The 20,588-nt window shown below is 38.0% G+C and overlaps 1 protein-coding gene across 1 annotated transcript in view; it reads right to left on the bottom strand.

Annotated features, from left to right (window-relative positions):
* LOC118817965 (ATP-binding cassette sub-family C member 8) overlaps window positions 1-20,588 on the bottom strand; it is a 46,225-nt gene that overhangs the window by 19,668 nt on the left and 5,969 nt on the right. The window contains exons 5-19 of the mRNA XM_036585010.1: window positions 20,069-20,235; window positions 16,788-17,030; window positions 12,102-12,290; window positions 9,661-9,825; window positions 9,253-9,408; window positions 8,154-8,288; window positions 6,632-6,794; window positions 5,898-5,938; window positions 4,809-4,960; window positions 4,211-4,319; window positions 3,920-4,054; window positions 3,741-3,813; window positions 2,751-2,856; window positions 1,956-1,988; window positions 1,638-1,736 (exon numbers count right to left, since the gene is read on the bottom strand). Coding sequence (XP_036440903.1) covers window positions 1,638-1,736; window positions 1,956-1,988; window positions 2,751-2,856; window positions 3,741-3,813; window positions 3,920-4,054; window positions 4,211-4,319; window positions 4,809-4,960; window positions 5,898-5,938; window positions 6,632-6,794; window positions 8,154-8,288; window positions 9,253-9,408; window positions 9,661-9,825; window positions 12,102-12,290; window positions 16,788-17,030; window positions 20,069-20,235 — 1,966 coding nt within the window. The remainder of the gene's footprint in view (window positions 1-1,637; window positions 1,737-1,955; window positions 1,989-2,750; window positions 2,857-3,740; window positions 3,814-3,919; window positions 4,055-4,210; window positions 4,320-4,808; window positions 4,961-5,897; window positions 5,939-6,631; window positions 6,795-8,153; window positions 8,289-9,252; window positions 9,409-9,660; window positions 9,826-12,101; window positions 12,291-16,787; window positions 17,031-20,068; window positions 20,236-20,588) is intronic.

Genomic DNA, 20,588 nt, shown 5'->3' with positions numbered 1-20,588 from the left:
CACTTCTTTAAGTACACATCCTTGGACTTAGAATGGTCCACCAACCAAAAATATCCAGCTGCCCTTGTGGACAGCATCCTGTGACCCCTGATGAAGGACTAGAGGATGACTAACACAAAATGTGCAGAAACAGTTAAGCTACTGTCTGTGACTTTACATCTACAAGGTGGACCAACAAGGTGTGTCTAATAGAGTGGACAATGGGTGGACACAGTGTTTAAAAACTCTAGCAGCACTGCTGTGTCTGATCCACACATACCAGCAAAGCACACACTAACACTCCATCGTGCCACCACCACATCAGTGTCACTGCAGCGCTGAGAATGATCTATCACTCAAGCTATACCTGCTCTGTGGCGGTCCTGACCATTGAAGAACAGGGTGAAAGGGGGCTAACAAAGATGGACTACAGTCTGCAATTGTAGAACTACAAAGTGGTTTCCTCCCACAGTCCAAAAACTTGCAGTCAGGCTGACTGGACATGCTGAATTGCCCCTAGGTGTGAGTGTGTGTGTGACTGTGTATGTCTGTCTGTCTGCCCTGCGATGGACTGGCGACCTGTCCAGGGTGTATCCTGCCTTCCACCCAATGACAGCTGGGATAGGCTCCAGCACCCCACCGTGACCCAGAAGGATAAATGGTTTAGATGATGTATGCATGTATATATGTTTTATAATTTTTTTTTTTCCAAAATATTAAACTCAGCAAAAAAGTAGAAGTTGTACACTAAAATTTGCAGTAAAATTACTTATTTAAGTGTGCTCTCTTGTTGTGTTAACTTATTTTCAAAATCAGCAAAACATGTAATTTGACCAGGAGTATTCACACTTTTGCATATATATATATATATATATATATATATATATATATATATAGAGAGAGAGAGAGAGAGAGAGAGAGAGAGAAAATTAAAAATAGCTCATATATCTTGTTAGATTTTAAAGAAATTCAAGTGTATGTATCGAAATTGGTATCAGGCGATATTCAAGGTTTCAGTATCGCTATGAGAAAAAAAAAGTATCATGCCACCTAAATCAGTGAAATATACCATCTAAAGTTATCATCTCAACTTCTCCAAAGACATCGAAAAGCTTCTCTTTCTTTTTCTTTGAGTCATCAAATAACAGCAGCTCATTAAACCACGTAGCTCGCCAGTGGAAAAATTTGTGGGTCTCAGTGGCCGTCTGATGGTGCAGATTTCACTGGGCATGTAGTCCCTTAATGAGGAAATCTCATGGACTTTCGTGACACCATGTAGAAAAAATAGAGTGTGTCCTACCCAGCTGTCATTACATAACAATTCTGAGACTTCATGCAGCGCACCCGCTCTAATCTTTTCCCTCACAGCTTCACCAAAACACCCATTAAAAAGGGACAGGGGATCTGACAAAAGGCTCTTTTTTTCATTTTCCAGGAAGCGGTTTGTTAGGTAGATAAAGACGTTTCAATTTGGCCTCGGGGTGGAGATTAAAACAAGCAGCATGAGTTATTGTGTTTGTGCAGAGTGGTGTGATTACTCCGCTGAAACAGAGTGTGCCTATCAACAGCGCTGGCTTTTCACATGACTAACCAGCATGAGAAGAAAAACATAAAGAACGGCTATTTACTGTACTGTCCGAAGCTGTACCAGGCTGTACCTTTTTTCATTGGGGGCCATGTCGAACAGGATGTTCTCCTCAAGAGTGGCATTGAGGAGCCAAGGCCTCTGAGATGCATAAGCCACTGGATATCTTTTGCTGCGAATCAGAGTCATGTTATCACACCATAACACTGATTTAGTCATATTGAAATAGAATGAATCATTTGCAAAGTGCATTACTTACTCAGATGATTTTGCCCCCGCAACATGATTAACAAACATACTAGGGAAAGAAAATAAATGAATAAATAAACAATTTCACGTACTTTTTCAATACTAATTTAATGCAAAATCAGCCTAAAATGTGAAATTTTACCTTTCATTTCCTTCTTCATCCTGATCTGGTAATCTGTGAGGTAAACATATATAATATGATCACTCAGCATCCACTTATACTCAATTCAGTACAAGAGCAACTCAGTAAAATGATATACGGCCCTCCAAAAGGACCACGTTCTGAGGTCTATCTACCTTGAAGGTACTATATATGTGTACAGTTGAAAACTGTCAAGCATGCTTTATCAGCCTTCCTCCTGATTCATCATTGGTCAGTGTCTGACCTCAGGACTTCTGATTTATTATTTGGGTGGTGAACTATTCTTCGCCCATCAGTGACACTGACATGGTACAGCACTACCAATGTTCTTCCAATAATATCCACAGAAGACTGGCTCTGTGGTCAACTGACCACTGATGAAGAGCAAGAGGAAGGCTAACACAGGCTGTGCATTAACCACTTTCATTCCCATACTTTTTACATACTAAGGCTTATTATTCAGAACTACAGGGACTTCAATGCAAACTGGCTGAGCTGTTCTAGTGTTTTGAAACTTCGAGCTCTGCTATGTAACATTGACATAACTATACCATAAACATGTCGTGGTAGATGTTGTTGTCATGAGTTGACAGTAACTGTGATGACATAACACAATAATGACATAATGTAACATGATCTGTCATGACGTCAAACATTATGGCATCTATAATAAAGTTAACGATAATGGTAACATGAAAAGTGTTACCTAGAGTGAACTGTAAAAAGTTAAAAGCTCAATAATGAAAGTAAGAAACAAATTAATAAGCAAGACACTGTTGTTGGGTGGTCTCTCACCTGTTCCATGTGACACTTCCTGAGATTTTCTGCATCTCTCCCAGAGCTGCCAGCAATAGAGAGGACTTGCCACATCCGACCTGACCCACAATCATCGTCAACTGACCTGACACACACATACACACCGTAATAAGAAATCATAAAGAAAATCTCCCAGCGTGATTGTAGTTGGTGTAGCATGGTAGGTAATATTGCTGCCCTGACCGAAATACTGGGGTTCGATTCCCTGCCCGGGTGAGCACATCACGACATTCGAATTAGAGCTATTGGGCTAGACTCTTTAAGGCTAAAGCATACTGGATGTGTCGCCTCAAATGGCAGACTGCACAGAGATCCAGAGATCACATAGAATGCATTATAGGCTCATTTCACACTCTACTTGTGTAGATTTAATGGAATAAAACTTTTAGCATCATGTTGTAAATTAATCACATTTGATATCAGCTAAGTAACTCTTCACAAGTCACTGTTTTCCAGCTAAAAGGTACGAGGTGGAAAAAAAAGCCTAGCAACGTTGGCTGGTTTAAGCATTATTTTCAGTGCAAACATTAAGCCACATGTCCCTGACTACAGATTTCTGCTGGTTCGTATTCCATTTAATATCATAATAAGAAAATATTGAGTGCTGCTTGATTATGTTGAACAATGTTGAGAGTCACTGTGTGTCAATGCTGAATGTCAGTATGCCTTAATTAAAATAGACCACTTTGTTTTGGGTCGCTCCATAATTTTGTTTCCAGTTGCAAAATAACACCACAACATCAAATTGGCTGCCATGTTAAAAATTTCTAGATTACACAACACAAGTCTACTCCTAATCTATCATAGTAGCATGATATATGTCATGCACAGAAAAAGAACCAGTCATGATAGAGTTACGGACTACTATTCTGTCAAGCTTGTCCAATTTAGCAAAAGTAGCTATATAATAATGAGCATTTGTGGGTGGAGCATGGATAGGTATGTCTAGGGAAATAATAAACAACTTACCAAAAGGAACTTTAATATCAATGTTGGTCAAAGTGGGGCATCCTGGAGTCCAGGTGAAATAACCATTGACGATCTGTAAACATGATAAACATATTGTATTTGTATATTCATGTGTTAGCAATGACAATGAGACATCAGCACTTCAATCTGACTTTCTCCCAAACTGCCCAAACTCTTACCTTGATACAGATATTCTCATCTTTGGCAGCAAAAGCGTTCAGTTCTTGGTCTTGCTGAGGTAAGTTGCTATTCTCATCCTGCTTAGTTTTGTTCTTACGGTTGACCAGCTTTGAGGCCTGGAGCTGGAGCATGTACTGGGAAAGGACAGGTGGGTTTCTTAGTCTAATCTTAAATCTGATACTCCAAACAGGTTCAGCAGTTGTGTATGTATATCTCAGTACGTATTCAGTAAAACTGGCTCTTTCGAACAAATTCTATGAAATTTGAAGATGATTATTATCTATACTTACAACTGACTTGATTTGGCTCCGGTCGCTTGTATTAGTTGGGGGAGGTGTTTTGGGTTCTTGATCATGTTCAATCTCACCACTGGCAAGGAATTCACTCAGTTTTTGCACACTGGGATGGACAGAGAAGAAGATAAACAATGCAATTCACCACCTCTGGTGCTTTAGCAGTTGCTGTGCAATGTGCAGGTTAAAATAAATGTATGCAATTCGACACTATATGGCATGTGCATGATGCTAATTGCTGTCTATAAGCTTCCATGGCTTGTTAGCTACACTAGCCTCTTGGCTCCAGTGCAAAGCCATACTATTGCTTCAATGTCCAGATTATATCAAAGCACGAATAATCAGGGCACAGTGAAACAAGCTCAAGACTGCTCCTGGATTAGTTCTGTGTTTACTATCAGATAGCATGACAAATATATATACTGCATGCTATAGATAGTATACTGCCGTTTCTAAAGCCTCTATTATTACAGTACTGAAAAACAATTGCCCCCGGCAGTGATTTCTGATTGGATGATTCCTGGCTTTAATACAGAGCTGTTACATAACTGCACAACTGTCATTGGTTCTTGAGTGTCCAGAAACTGTCAGTCACCTTACAAGAGCCTTAACCGTTGAGTGCAGGACGCTGGAAAGCAGGAAGAGGGGTGTGACCAGAATGTGGAACAGTGAGAGGGAGGCGAAGGCCACAGCGGGGGACAGATCAGTGTCGGCTGAGCTGTGCACGTGCACATGTACCACAAACGTCTGCAAAGCAAAATGCAAATGGGATTCATTTTTATATTGTAAAGCCCCTTTGTAGCTTTGTAAGTTTTACTTGGGAAGGTAATGTAATTTAAGTATTTACTATTAAATTTGTGATTTTAATCCAGCATTAATCTGCATGAAGGTCTTGTTTTTACAGTATAATAGTAATAATTGATGGTACAGGCCTTGGTATTAGCATCTGTCTGAAGTGATCTAATCATAAGTGGATAGCTACACTTATAGTCATTTATAGTTGACCTTTCCATGAGTCTTGCATAGGTGTCCAGTTATCACTTGTGGTTGGGTTTCATGCCTGGAGGAAAGGTAACACACATCTTTACTATGTTAGTCTCTCTCTAAGATGAAAATGTGCTGTGAGTCCTTGTTTGTGTAAATGTACAGGCTGGATTTCAAAGACAAGTTATACATGAACAGATGAAGAAATAAGCCATATAGCTGCTTTCATCTCTGTTGCAATGATTACGTGTCATGTGATCATATGCGTCCCTGACCACCTCCAAATGTGGTCTAAGTGCACTTAGCACTGTCCACTCATGATTTGATCACCCAGGAATATATGAATGACAAGTGTAAACAGGGCCTCAGTAATGCTAATCCTGTACCAATTCATCTCATGATAATGGAATAACAAAACCTGCTCATATACATGACAGTACAGTGTGTTGTTATTATTATTGAGTGTAAATGCCCAGGCTATGACTTTTCAATCTGGGCTATCTGAGAGAGTCTGGGGAAATGGCACTTATTATGTATACTGTACCGATTAACTGGTCAGAAATATGACATATTTCTATTGCTGTGGTAAAATTAATCCAGCTTGAATAATATTAAAAGACGACAGTGGATAATTTAGACAGTAACAAATACAGTATGGGGTGGTAAAGGTATAAAGTTTGAAAAAGAGCAATGCACTCACAGTAAGAACTGCTGCAATTGGAATGGCTGCATTCATGAAAACTGAAAGGGGAAAAAGGCACATTTAATTATTAACCCCTTAAATACTAAGAGCCACATATTAACGTTAATATCTATTTAAATCTAGTGTTCAAGAGGTTGACCCCCCTAAGCAGCAGGCTCATTATTCAGTTATTATACTTTAGACACATTATTTAGAGTTCTGTAGTTATTAGATTGAGGGATTTAGGTGTAGGCTCACTACAGGCCTTTAAAGTTTTGGGTGGTCCTTTTTAGTTGAAACAAACACTCAACAGACTCTCAGTAACATATCAAAACATAAGGAGGTTAGGATTAGGTTGAGGTTAAGGTTAGGGTTAGGATTAGGCCCACCATTAGGTTTTGGGTGAGGTTGGGTAAGGTTAGGTTTGGCATAATGGAAGTAACATATTAATAATACATCTACTTACTGTAAGTAATGTATCAACAGAACATCTACAAGATATTTACTTCAGTGTATTCAGATGCTTCACTACTGCTACTTCACTGTTATGTTGTTGATGTGTTACTGATAATCTGTTAAGAGTTTATTAATCATCTACAAAGAACCACTCAAAATAAAGCATTGCCGAAGTTTACTAGGTTAAATAAGTCACTGCTTTATATAAAATGCAATAACTAAGACTTCATAGACCTCTGATTGGAAATATGAATGCATGTATGTTTCAGGGCCAAGTGTGAAGGTGGAATCCTCACTGGACAGAGATGTGTACAGAGCAAAGGCTCTGAGGCTGGTCAGCTCTTTCTGCCGCGTCTCTTCAACGCTGGACCTGAAGATGTGCTCCCAGGCATACAGCTTCAGCAGCTTAATGCCCCTCAGCAACTCATTAGTCTTCTTCAGTCTCTCGCTAGAGTACTCCTGCAAGACACACAAACACACACTTGCTTTTATACAATTAATTGAGCTATGAAGTTTGTGAGAAGCAGAAAACATGACCAACTTCTAAGACTGAACTTTGGAGGTGTGGATAAATATTCCTGCAGATTTCTCTGAAAAAATGAAGGCAAGTCTCCCGAAAAGAATGGAAGCTGTAATAAAGTCAAAGGACGGACACACTGACTCACTGAGTACTGTAGTGGCTGCCACTTGCTTGGGTTTGCAGAAGGAGCTCTAGAGGCGCGGTATGCAGAGCTGTGCTGTGCACATCAAGCCCTCCACTAAAGGGATGTTAAATGTTTTATCGTTGTTAATGTTGTTGTCTATTAGTTTAAGAGTTAGTTAGTTTAAGTGCTTTTGTGTTATTCGTGTTATTCTGGGTCAGGGAGTGGGTTTAATTAGAGCAGGTTAAGTGGAAGGACTAGAGTTACATGGCTAGAAGTGACCGTCCCTGTTGTTTGGCTATTTGTCCTTTCTGCTAGTGTTAATAAAGACCACTTCTTGTAGCAGAAATCATGGCCTCTGCCCTGTGTCCTCCTTCGTCAAGATGCTACTGTACATTTAGTATTTGAGGCTTTAGCGTAATTCAATGTTGAATATGCTTTCTGTGTTTTTCTGACACTGAAAAATTAATGACATAATTGATGGTCATTTTGATTGATATGAAATAAATGTAGGGTGGTGTCTGACTTGTGCATAGCATTATATGTGTATCATAGCTGTCCAAGAATCACCATTTTTTCCCCAATATTTACCTTTCTGCATCATTTGAGCACAGTAGCTTTTCTTTCACCTTGTGTGAAAATTGTATGATGATCAGACCAATAGAAATGCTCCAGAACTGTTCAGAATAAAATCTCTGTACACTGACTTACACTGAACATAAACAACTTTTTTGCCCTCTCCTGTAACGTTACCATTTTGGAGATACGTGTTTTTCTCTGGACAGAGACAATATATGTAAGTATCTACATGTAATAAGAATTGTCTAAGTCTAACCATAAACCTAATCCTAATCTCAACAAAAAGACTTTCACTTCTGAAAAAAATGAAAGATGGAGCTATTTTGTTGGCCCTGTATGCTAATCATGTTCTTCTAGTTTCTCAGAAAGTCAGGACATTTTTGTCAACTGTAAAGCAAAGTTTTATAATGTACAAAAACAAACATGAATGCAAGCTCAGAAATCTTCCCTTGTATTATTTGTAACTAAGACTGTTTAAGTCTTATTATCAATTTGTGTGAATTTTGTATACATATGATGTTTATCAAAACCTTTTCTATTTAAGGTCAGCATTTCATCTTATTTGAAGTATAAACTATCTGATGCGTGAAGTTCTCACCAGCGTGCTTTTCTGTGCATGCGAGAGCTGAGTGGCTACAAAGTACTGCATGGGGGCCAGAACAGTGATCACTGCTGCTCCAATCAGAGCGCTGATCCCCAACAGGTAATACAGCAGCATCACACCAACAATGATCTGTGAAAAAAAATATCATAATGAAAAGCTGCAGTCTGTAATTGTAAACTATTCACTATATCTATGAAGTAGGCGTTTCTAATTAAGAGGCCACATGAGTGGAGGTACAAGGTAGGTGTTTCTAATAAAGTGGCCGGTGAACGGAAGTATAAGCTAGATATTTCTAATAAAGTGGCCAGTAAGTGGAGGTTCAAGGTAGATGTTTCTAATAAGGTGGCCAGTAAGTGGAGGTTCAAGGTAGAAGTTTCTAATGAAGTGGCCAGTGAGTGGAGGTACATGGTAGGTGTTTCTAATGAAGTGGCCAGTGAGTGAAATACAAGGTAGTTGTTTCTTATGAAGTGGCCAGTGAGTGGAAATACAAGGTAGATGTTTCTAATAAAATGGCCAGTGAGCAGAGGTACAAGGTAGGTGTTTCTAATGAAGTGGCCAGTAAGTGGAGGTACATGGTAGGTGTTTCTAATAAAGTGGCCAGTAAGTGGAAGTACAAGGTAGATGTTTCTAATAAAGTGGCCAGTGAGCAGAGGAACAAGGTAGGTGTTTCTTATAAAGTGGCCAGTGAGTGGAAGTACAAGGCAGATGTTTCTTATGAAGTGGCCAGTGAGTGGAGGTACAAGGTAGATGTTTCTAGTAAAGTGGCCAGTGAGTGAAAGTACAAGGTAGGTGTTTCTAATAAAGTGACCAGTGAGTGGAAGTACAAGGTAGATGTTTCTAGTAAAGTGGCCACCGAGTGAAAGTACAATGTAGGTGTTTCCAATAATGTGGCCAGTGAGTGGTAGTACTAGGTAGGTGTTTCTTAGCATCCAGTGAGTGGAAATACAAAGTACATGTTTCTCATAAAGTGGACGATAAGTGAACATTTACGGCAACATACTCTCCCGACTAGGGCATGTTTAAATGTAGCTTTACATGTATTTGACTGACAGTATAAGATAAATACACGATAAACACATGTTGGTGATCTGACCTGTACTGGCATGGCCCACAGATTAGGACACAGAAAGAAGAACCACATGAGCTGGTTGGTGTCTCTGGCCACCAGATTACAGATCTGAGAGATGGTCATATCCCCCATAGACATATTGGAGGTGCACAGACGCAAGATCTTATTATAGATCTTACACTGAAAAGATAGAACACAGTGCACATATTGTTACTAGACCATAGGATAAGCATGACTCTGAATAAAAAAACCACAAACAACTTTTTTTTTCATTTTAGATTACTGAACTTTTTATGAACGTATTCATCATTGAATGTAATCTCCAATGCATTAGCACTTCTTATTCTCACCTATAATACTATAAATATAAAACCTCAAAGGCAATCACATCAAGAAACAAGGGGAATATAAAATGTTATTCAATATTAAAACCTGAATAGCTCCTCTCAGTTTAATTCCAGTCTCTATGGCTACGTAGAAGGAGGCCTGAAGGAGGGTCCTCTGGAGGAGCAGAGCCAGGAAGAGCAGCACGGCCAGCACGTAGGCATTTGCTAAGAAGGCTTGAGAGGAAATGAAGTGGACCCCAAGCAGCTTGACCTGCAGCACACAAACGTGACAAGCTGTATTTTCAGCTAATGCTTCAACATCACGCATGCATTGACAATATTGATGTCTGCTGCTCAAGGATAATGATTTGAATAAGAAGTTTTCTGGCAAGGTATGTATTTATCAGCGTGATGAATAGAAGAGATAGAGTTTAGGGAGTTGAGTTTGTACTTGAATTCTGATCTAAATAAATATTTGTTGTTGTGGTAAAAAAGTCAACAAGTATTGCTTCTCCTGTATACTTTTGCTACAAACAGAAAATGAAAGTAGCAGACCAGTAGGCATGCACATAAAATGATATCATACATAGTAAAACTGGTAGTCCCATCCATAATAACCAGTACATGATCTATTGATTTTCTCTGTTGTCAGCATGAGCATGAAAGCTTTTAGGTCATTCTTGTAAATGCAGCTGCACAGGTTCTTAATCCATTCTTAATCAATGGAAAGATCTGATCTGCACCATGCATAGTCTCGGTCTGTTTACTTTGTTATGCCATCGCTATAATGTTGTTTTATTTATTTATAACCCTGCTGCACTGCAAATGTAAAATTTTTCAAAATTTTGGATTCATATATATACACACCGATCATATATATATCCTTGTTTCTACGCTCATTGTCCATTTTATCAGCTCCACTTATTATATAGGTGCACTTTGTAGTTCTACAGTTACAGACTGTAGTCCATCTGTTTCTCGTACAGCGCAGGTACTATTTGGCTGGTGGATCATTCTCAGTACTGCAGTAACACTGATGTGGTGGTGGTGTGTTAGTGTGTGGTGCTGGTACGAGTGGATCATACACTGCAGTGCTGCTGGAGTTTTTAAACACTGTCCATTCACTGTCCACTCTATTAGACACTCCTACCTTGTCAGTCCACCTTGTAGATGAAAAGTCAGGGACAATAGCTCATCTGCTGCTGCACAGTTTGTGTTGGTCATCTTCTAGTCCTTCATCAGTGGTCACAGGACGCTGCCCACAGGACGCTATTGGCTTGATATTTTTGGTTGGTGGACTATTCTCAGTCCAGCAGTGACACTGAGATGTTTAAAAACTCCAGCAGCACTGCTGCTGTTGATCACTGACCAGCACAACACACTACACACCACCACGTCAGTGTCACTGCAGTGCTGAGAATGATCCACCACCCAAATAGTACCTGCTCTGTGAGGTTCCATGGGGGTCCTGACCACAGAAGAACAGGGTGAAAGGGGGCTAACAAAGTATCAGAGAAACAGATGGACTACAGTCTGTAATTGTAGAACTACAAAGTGCACCTATATAGTAAGTGGAGCTGATAAAATGGACAATGAGTGTAGAAACAAGGAGGTGGTCATAATGTTATGCCTGATCAGTGTATATAAAATGTAATTTGGTCAGAGGCACCAGACTTTTGCATATGACTAACAGATACAGTATTATTTCAAAGTTTTGAATCATTTGTAATGGTAATAATTTGTGGTATTTTATATACAATGGTAACTTATATAGTGTTGATTTAAATCTTAATAAATAGACACTATTTTTTGAGCTAACTCATAATTAATATTATACAGTATGATGCACTGTATATCATTTATTTGGAATCATTTAATCAATGTTACCTACTTAAAGATTTAATTACTACTAACTGGATGTTACAATTCCATTCTTCATTCTATACATTTATAACATTTCTTTCACTATTTATTTTTCTAGTATCCAACTAATCGTTTGAAAGCTATGCAGGCTTGCGTCCTCGGTTCATTTTGTACATTTATCTGAAGTCAAATTTATCAAAACAGTTCAACAGTTCAAACTTTTCAACACTTGTACCAAATGAATCTAATATGATGCTTATGCTTTACAAGTTAATGGGTTGCAAATAATTTGTAAGAAGCTTATAAATGTAGATGTATTAGAACGTAAAGAGTTACGTGATAAAAGTAACATCCGGAATGCCTCGTATGAGAATAACGGTGATCAAATCCTGAGGCAGATAACATCATAAGAAATACTGTACTTAGACAATTGAAGTACTTTATATATTATTTAATATACTACATTTTCAAAAAACATCACATTTTAAATCTAAAACATTAAAAAAGTCTCAAAATGCCTTCTGGCATCTGGTTTATAATGTTTAAAATTACACTAATTAAGTTATTACCAGATAAAATTACATTATTTTTATGACATATGATTGTATTGCTTAACAGTGGTGCACTGCAGAAATGAACAACAGCGGCCTCCCCCCTGTTTTAATGTGTGGACAGCAGCAGTACCGGGGCTTTGATGGTGTGGTTGTCACGGCTGATGTGGTGGACGATGCCTGAGATGCAGAGCGGTCCGGCAAAGCCCAGCAGGTCAGCCAGGAAGCGGAAGGTGATGCTGAGGAACAAAGGCCTGCCGAAAGCCTGTCGCAGAGCATGCCATATCCACCGTGAACCATGCACTGGGAGAACACCTTTCTCCTGGACAACAGCACACAGGACAACACACACATCATACAGCAGTCAGGTCATGACTGATATAAAACTATTGTCATCAATAACAATTTTAAGGGGCTCAAACTTGCTGGCAATGAATGCAGTTAATGCCAGAATGTTAGCAGGGCTCACATAACTTAAACGTTGCTGATTAACCACATCATACACTGATATGTAGCTGTTCCTGAAATTTGCAATCATGATGATGTTTAATGGTGTAGTTGATAGTAGAGATTGCTTAATTTGTTTATTATGTGACATGTTGAACATAACACTGGTGTGCACACACCAATGTGTAACATATGTGGTGAAATAAAATTGATTCTGATTCATTTTAAAGGTAATCAGTGGAAACATACACTGTGTCCATTCCGTGATCCCATTCTGAGATCCTACTGGTGCTTTATCTTTGGGATTACTGGCAATGCATACATCACTGTAACCTTAATATTGGCTGATTTTCAATATCTTAGTTAAGCTCTAATGTATCCTCTAAATTATATATGCGTACTAAAACTCAAAAACTCAAATTAGGCTGGAAACTCTAGCATGACATGTTGCTGCCCATGATTTGATAATGGAGAGTGATTAATTAAATCCTAACAAACAAACAAAAAACAAACAAACAAAAACTTCTCTTTTACCAGCAGTACAGTACAAATCTTATAAAACACTGTGAATGTGACTTCACCATGATCACTCATGTGGAGTTTTCTGCTTATATTACAGTTTATTCCTATGATTACTAAGCATACATATAAACTCTAATAATGCTACATAATGCTGTAATGTATAATTAAACTTTTGATGACTTATACACATATTGTAGCACAAGTGTCACTATCCATTATAATGCCTTCTAAATGTATAAGGACATGTACATAGTTATAAAGCACTTATAATACATTTTAGCAATTACAAAACATTATGAACATTTTAAATGTCATCACTGAGTACTTCAAGTTAAGTTATTGATATTTTAGGTTATTCACATTTGAATGTTAAATGTAATGTGCTGTGTTTATGTATTTGTCAGTATGTGCTCTATAATATAATGATATCTTTATTATTGCAGCATCAGCTTGCGGAGCTTCCTGCCTTACAAGGTTTATTAAGTGCCACCTGGTCAAATTTGGACATTGTAGGACAAACAGATGTTGAAAACAGTTGTTCTCACTGTACAAAGCAATTATATGTACCATAATCTTTTTTTAAACTGCTGTAATGTGTCTGTGCTTCTGTAATTAGTTAAATGCTTCCACCTCGCACAAGTTCATAGTACCTTATCAGTTACTTATAGCAAAAATACCATTTAAATATCAATCACTTTACCTGAAGCACTTACTGATGGCATTTCAAATGTTTATAATGTTGTTATAATTGTTAATATGTATTATAGGTGCTTTATAATTGTGCATTTATGATTTAAAATGCAATTGAATAAATAGTGACACTCGTGTTTCAACATGTTTACAAGTCACTAAAGAAGTTTTTTTAAGTTTGTTATTAGAGACTTCTGAAGCTTAGAGTTGATAATTTTATAAATATACGTACCAAACATTGTTACCAAGTTACAAAGAGTTATAAGCACATTTATAATGGCTTATGAATATGAAAGTGTTCATCAAGCACTTTTAGCAATGCAACTTTTCTTGATACTTAGTGATACCTTTCATAAGTTACTTTCTATACTTTCTGTATCTTATGTAACACTGTAGCCTCTTTCTGCAGCCCCCTAGTAGCCATTCCACTGGCAGAATGGAAACTGACTCCTGTATTTTTAATTAATATAATCAAATAAAACATTGTTTTTGTTACTGTTATCAGACTAACCAGGACACTGTTGGCTCTCTGAAATGTTATGACTCTGTGTTGTACTGCTAATAAGCAATGAAGGGTGAAAGGGGAGGGATGAGACCATGAGACCCCCTGCTATAAAAAATGTATACCCCCTACAAATGGACAGCTCAAACTTGTCCAACTGCTATAATAAAAAACATAATAAAAACACTTTAATAAATGGTGACTTGCTTGCTTACCGACTGATACACAAAAATTAATTCACTTCGAGTTTTGTAAATCACAAAACTTTTCATAAAAATATGTTATATTAATGTTATTGATGGAAAAGAATTCAAAGGAGAACAACTGAGGGAGCTCCAAAACAGGCGTGAATTGTTTTTTGTGGCTACTCTGAAAATGGGTTGACTCATATGCTTTACTGGAATTCACTGACTAATAATAAATACATTGATTTCATTTAAAAAATATTTAAATGTTCAAAATATGTTATCATTGTGTTATTATTTAAAATACAATATTAGCACATTTTGGTCATTCACGTCATACATTTATGTAATGCTTCCAAAACTTCCAAACTCTGCGCTGGACCTGTCCAGGCTTATGTAAGCAGCTTAGAGTGACGTCTTACAAGGAACCCAATGTCCAAAAGATGAAGAACGAAAGACAATCCTCTATTTCTCAGCACACTCCCCCACCACCCACCTTCCCTTCCACCCCCCCATTTTGCAGACATATACATGTGAAAAATACCATAAGCGCCAATCAAAGAACAACAAAAGCAGACAGACAAACACAGACATGCTGATCTATACTGAGCAAATGGGAATTTTCAGCTCTTTTCCTCTGCAGAGCTAGTCTGCATGCACGTCATTGATTTGGCTACAGCTTAATCCTGTGTAACATCTGCTGAGTGCAATACGACTCTCTCCGTGATTATCTCCCTTTCAGCATCATGGGAAAACACAAAGCAATTCCAGAAAATTGTTCTGTCAGTCTTTCTCAAATAGTTTGAGTATTAGGCCTAAACAATATGTAGCACTTGGGTCATACTACCAAAATAGGATGCCCTTTACGTTAGGACAGCAGTTTAACAGTTAAAACTGTGCACTTTTTTTAAAACAATAACTTTTTTTCAAATTATTATGGTAAGATTTTTAACAATTTGAGATCAAAAATGACCAAAATATTCTGACAAATACAATTACTGATCATTTAGCTTGATTATCTTTGATTCTGTTGATCAGTGTCAGTGATCACTGTCACAGTCAGTGAAGGAAAATGCTTCTCTGATTATGATTATCACAATATAGTGTGGCTGAATGCTTTGCTATATGTGAGACTGGAAAAACTTCAGAATGCTGATATGTTCTATTATATTACACACATTGTTCAAGTATCTCCGTTTTGTTTTTTTTTATGTTGTTTTTTTTTATTTTCTGCATCATTTGAACACAGCAGATGTTCTTTATATTGTGTCATAATTTCACTATGATTGGGCCAATAGACATTATTTAAAAAATCACTTTGAATAAAACCTCTTTACATTTGCTTACATTAAAAGTTACAGTTTTAGAGATACTTTATTTTTCTTCAGACAGGGATGATATACTGTATTTTAAGTACAGCATTATTTGTAATATTTCATGTCACATTATAAATAATAATCATTCAGACAGGGATGATATACTGAATTTAAAGTACACCATTATTGTGATATTTCATAGTACGTCACATTATAAATCATAATCGTTAATGTACTTGCTTAGTGTGATTTTTATGCTAAATGTGTGTGCAATTACCAAATAAAACTGATTTTGAAAGTGATCCATAAGCACTCCAGTCATTACATTTTATGTACAGATGTTGAAAAGATTGACTTATTTGTGCTTACTTGAGTTCAAATGATGATACTTTTACTTCTACTCACACTGTAAAAAGTGGCTCATCAGATCTACTTAAAAAAATACTTCATGTGGTAAAAAGCAATTGAACTAGTTTTATTCAACTCAAAAACTTAATTCGATTAAAAGAATCGTTCATTCAAAGTATTTATTTAGGTTGAATAAAACTAGTTAATTTACTTATTACCACAAGTAATTTTTTAAGTAGTTCTGACGAGACACACAGTGCAGGTATATTTGTGAATAAACTAATCTAGTTTTTCCTCTTTTACATTTTAGTCTTTGAACTTTGGTCAATAATTTGTTTTGTGTGTGTTTGTTTTTGTTATGTTATGCTGGTGAAAGCATGTGGGCTGCTTTACGATTTATTTTTGAGGTTTAGCATTTTATTTTAGACCAAGACTGCATCAAAAAGAGTTTTATAACAGTCCCTCTGGGCCTGATATAATCTCGGAATGAGAATACACATCTGGAGACAACTTTTTAAAGCTTTGGTGCTGGACTGCTGCAAAATCTGACCCTACCCAGGGTAGCAACATGTCCCTTCTAAAACCCACACCTTCGTCTGTGCTCTTACAGTACAATCGATAACACAAGCAAAGCAAGTTAGTTAGAGAAACACTATAGTTTTGGGGGTCGTGTTAACTTACATTACATCCATGGGCTAACAACGGGTTTGCTGTCTGTCGGACAATGCTGACAAGAGCACCATCGCACCCGACTGCTATTGAAGTCAAAATTCTGATATTGTGACACTCTATCACAGCCTCAACAGTACCTTTTGTATGTCGAAGGCCTTTCGTAGCCTCTGGTAGTTGGTAATGGCTCTCATGGCTATGGGCAGCTTGCCAATGGTCTTCAGGTCAATAGGCCGTCTGTGGGCAGATGTAATGAAGGTGTTCATCCACCAGTATGTGCTTTTAGACAGCAGATTGACGAAGGGCTGGAGGAAGCGGACCCCCAGGTCTTGCAGGTCCTTGGGTGGCTTCTGTTCGGCAGGATGAGGGAAGAACACGTAGCGCTGGAACACACAAGAGCCAGATGGAGGAAGGATTACTCACACACCATCACCATACCGGCTAAAGAGGTCATTGATATGGACAGCAGAACTGCCAGTGCTTTGGTGAGCAAATGGTTAACTAACAGATATACCAACAAAATGCATATGGCTATTCTGGCCTTTTGTTCCCTGTTACTGAGTGTGATGCCTGCCAACACTGCATCCTTTAACTGACATAACAGAATTGTCAGTGCTCTCTGTCGAACTGTACAATGATGATTCATTAGCAGCAAAACAAGGCCTTAGGTGTCTCAGAGGAAGCATATGCTAGCCTTCACCCTCCCAGCCATTAATGAGAAAAATAAATAAAACGTGTAAATGTTTTCAAATTACTCCAAAAATAACTTGGTGTAATGTTTTACTGCCCATATTCCAATGCCACGTAACTAGTAAACAAGCAGTTTATTTTTCAGTAATTCTAATTCATACAAAATAACCAAATTGAATCCACTCATGTTTGGTATCTTGTGAGGCTCTTGATCATTTAATCACTTTATGAAAAATAATAATCAATAATACCCCTAGTGCACTGATATACTAAATTTATGTATAACAAAATATGCCTTGTTAAAAGTTATATATGTCTAAAAGTTATGGCACATTTTCAAATTTTAAATGAATTTATGTTAAATTCATCATTTAAACTTGTAGAAAAATGTCATATTGAAGTTTATTCGCTATAGAGCATGTGTCATACTTGCATTCGGACTCTCAGTCCATTATGGACTCCCCTTCCCAGAATCCTTCCATCAGTCACACGACTCCACCAACCAATCACAAGCCACCCAGTAGATCACAGCCACCTGAATGCTGATTACTATCACCTGTACTGCCATGTATATAAGCCTGTCTGTTTGCGAAGTATTGCCCCCTGATCTGTCAGTGTATACAGTGATGGTCTTTTGTCTGATTGCTGTTCCGTTTATGACCTTGTTTTGTTTCCTCATTACATTCTCGTCTTTGTCCTTTTGGCTTAGTCTATCTGTGTATATTTGCTTTTTGGTTACGACCCTCATTTGTTTATTTGACTCTGTTATCGTCTTCGCCCATGTATTGTGTTTGGTTTATTTGGTTGCTGACCTGGTCTGGTGTTAACCCTGTTACTTCAGTTCATCTTCCTCCTGATAAACATTGTTAGTGTCTAATTTGTGAAACCAGCGCCACAGCATGTCTTAACTTATTTTCACTAAAATCAACAAAACACATTAATAGACTGGGGGTGTTTAAACTTTTGTATGTGACTGTATCTCTATAGTGAAGATACAAGAATGGAATTGGTAGATTTTTGCTTCACTCACTCGATTGTCCAATTTATGATTCCAATTTTGATATTTGTGTGTACATGTGTACTTATGTTGCAACTTTTGCTAACAAAGTTCTGGCAATGTGCCAGTGTGTTTCAAGGGTTCATTTAGCCAACACAGTGTGAGCTTCAGGTTGAAGCTTCAGAATCTGAATTGGCCTTAAAAATGAATGTCTGGTGTATCTCTACTGTATAATATAAACACAGTTGCCATGCAGAGTGGCTCTCGGTGGTTTAGTGGTAGTTGCATATATAGGAGAAATTGTGTCCAAGTGAGGTTCGCAGTACGCTAGTGGTCAAAAGTGCCCTGTGTTTCGTGTTGGGGTGGTGCTTGGCTGGGCAGTTCCATGCTGCTCTTCAAAATAAAAGTGCATCTGACTGTAAGTGATGTGTTGTCCAGTTCTTTTTCTGTGCTGATGCTACAATATTTTACTAATGCAGAAGGAATGCAATCATTTGATCCAAGTCAATTCAGTGCATTTCATTTTAGTGTGGTCATGTAACTGCAACATAGCACATTTTAACACAGTCATTTTCGTGACCGTCAAGATGTTGGGTTATAACTGCACAAATGCAAGCTAGAAACTCTCCTCATAGACTGTTACCCAACCATCCAAAAACCACAACCTCTATTCACCTCAACCTCCTGCTAAACGGCTTAAACGGCAGGGCAAAAGCGAGGGATTTATACGCCACCCCCACCTCTGGCGGGCAGGACAGATGCAGGGTTTGAATCTCAGTCAGACATGACAAAACAGACAGATGAAATAGATAAAGCACATCTAGTGCGATGCCACTGTTCTCTTAATCCTGCCTAGATGGAGAAGGTTTTCTGTGAATGTAATTACGTAAGAGAGAGAGAGGATCATGGTGGACATCATAGGTAAGTGTCCTTGCCATTTCATTTGTCTTGTGACACAAGCGGATTATCATAATTTAAAGCTTCACTCAGAGCCTATTTTGTGCCAACCTTTAACTCCCAATATAAGCTTAAATAGGATTCAGTTGTTTCTGTTTTTAAACATGGTTAAAATGTTTACTAAGTATTTTATATAATGCACAGATTGGTTTTCAGTTGGAAGACAAAAACTAAACTATATACTTCTGAGAATGTAACTGACCTATCCATGCTCCGCCCACAAATACGTTCTTTTATAGCTATTTTTGTGAGGTTGAACAAGCTTTACAGAACATTAGCGAAAATCTCATTCAACCTAATGAGAAATAGTGGCGCATGCCTTTAGAGTATGCTATTCATTTCAAATGATATTTTCTATTTGCGTGAAAGGTCACATGGCTGCATAATCACGTTTACAGAATATTGCCAAATTCTATATTGCTGTGCTTTCTAATATGCCTAGTTTTGATAACCTGAAAAAATATAATGCATCTCGGTAGCATAACATTTTAAACTGGAACCCCAATGTAATGTACTGCATCTAAACTTCTTAGCAGTCAAAGGTTAGGCTGAAAGAAATTTTTGCTTGTGCTCTGTAAAGGTTGTCCAATCCAGCAACAGTTGCTGTGGATCCATTTTTGTAAGCAGATTGTCTTTTTGCATTTTGGTCACTGCACTGATTGGTCGTTGGGACAGCAATAGAATGCCAGATTAGTAACTTAGCTAATGAAAGCTGGAAACTCAACCTCAGATACACCCTCAGAGATGCACTCTGTTCTTGGCCCTATGGTCTCTTACCCAGCGTAGAATAACATTGACCTCCACAGCCAGCAGCAGGCCGTAGAACAAAGCCAGCAGGCCTGTGATGCAGAAGCGTAGCTGCCCCACTCCGATGCCGTGCTCAGTGAACTTGGCAAACTTGATGGTTTTGGTGACAAAGGCCAAAATCCAATAGATGAGTAGAGCTTCAAGACAAAAAAGCACAGTGAAAATAGAGAAAATTACTCTCACTAAATTAGTTCAATATAGCTAATGAAGCTAAAAGCTTGTCATTCTTATGGGTTTTTCACATGATATACTGATGAGTATAAAGGGCAGGTAGAGGGATCTTGATGCATTGGTAACACGGTCTTTTACAGTCCCTGAAGTTCTAAGTATTAACCAGTGTCACGCTTCCGGGTCCTCCTCCCCTGCCTAACACGCTCCAGGACTCCATTTCCCAGAATCCCAATCCTCATGACATCATCCCTTCCACCAATCACAGACCTCTGCCTCGTTCTCAGTCACCTGAATACTAATTCAACACACCTGTACCCAT

Source organism: Colossoma macropomum, unplaced genomic scaffold, assembly GCF_904425465.1.
Source record: "Colossoma macropomum unplaced genomic scaffold, Colossoma_macropomum, whole genome shotgun sequence".
NCBI lineage: Eukaryota > Metazoa > Chordata > Actinopteri > Characiformes > Serrasalmidae > Colossoma > Colossoma macropomum.
The sequence above is the reverse complement of the archived record's forward strand: the minus strand, read 5'-3'. Positions and strand labels throughout refer to the sequence as shown.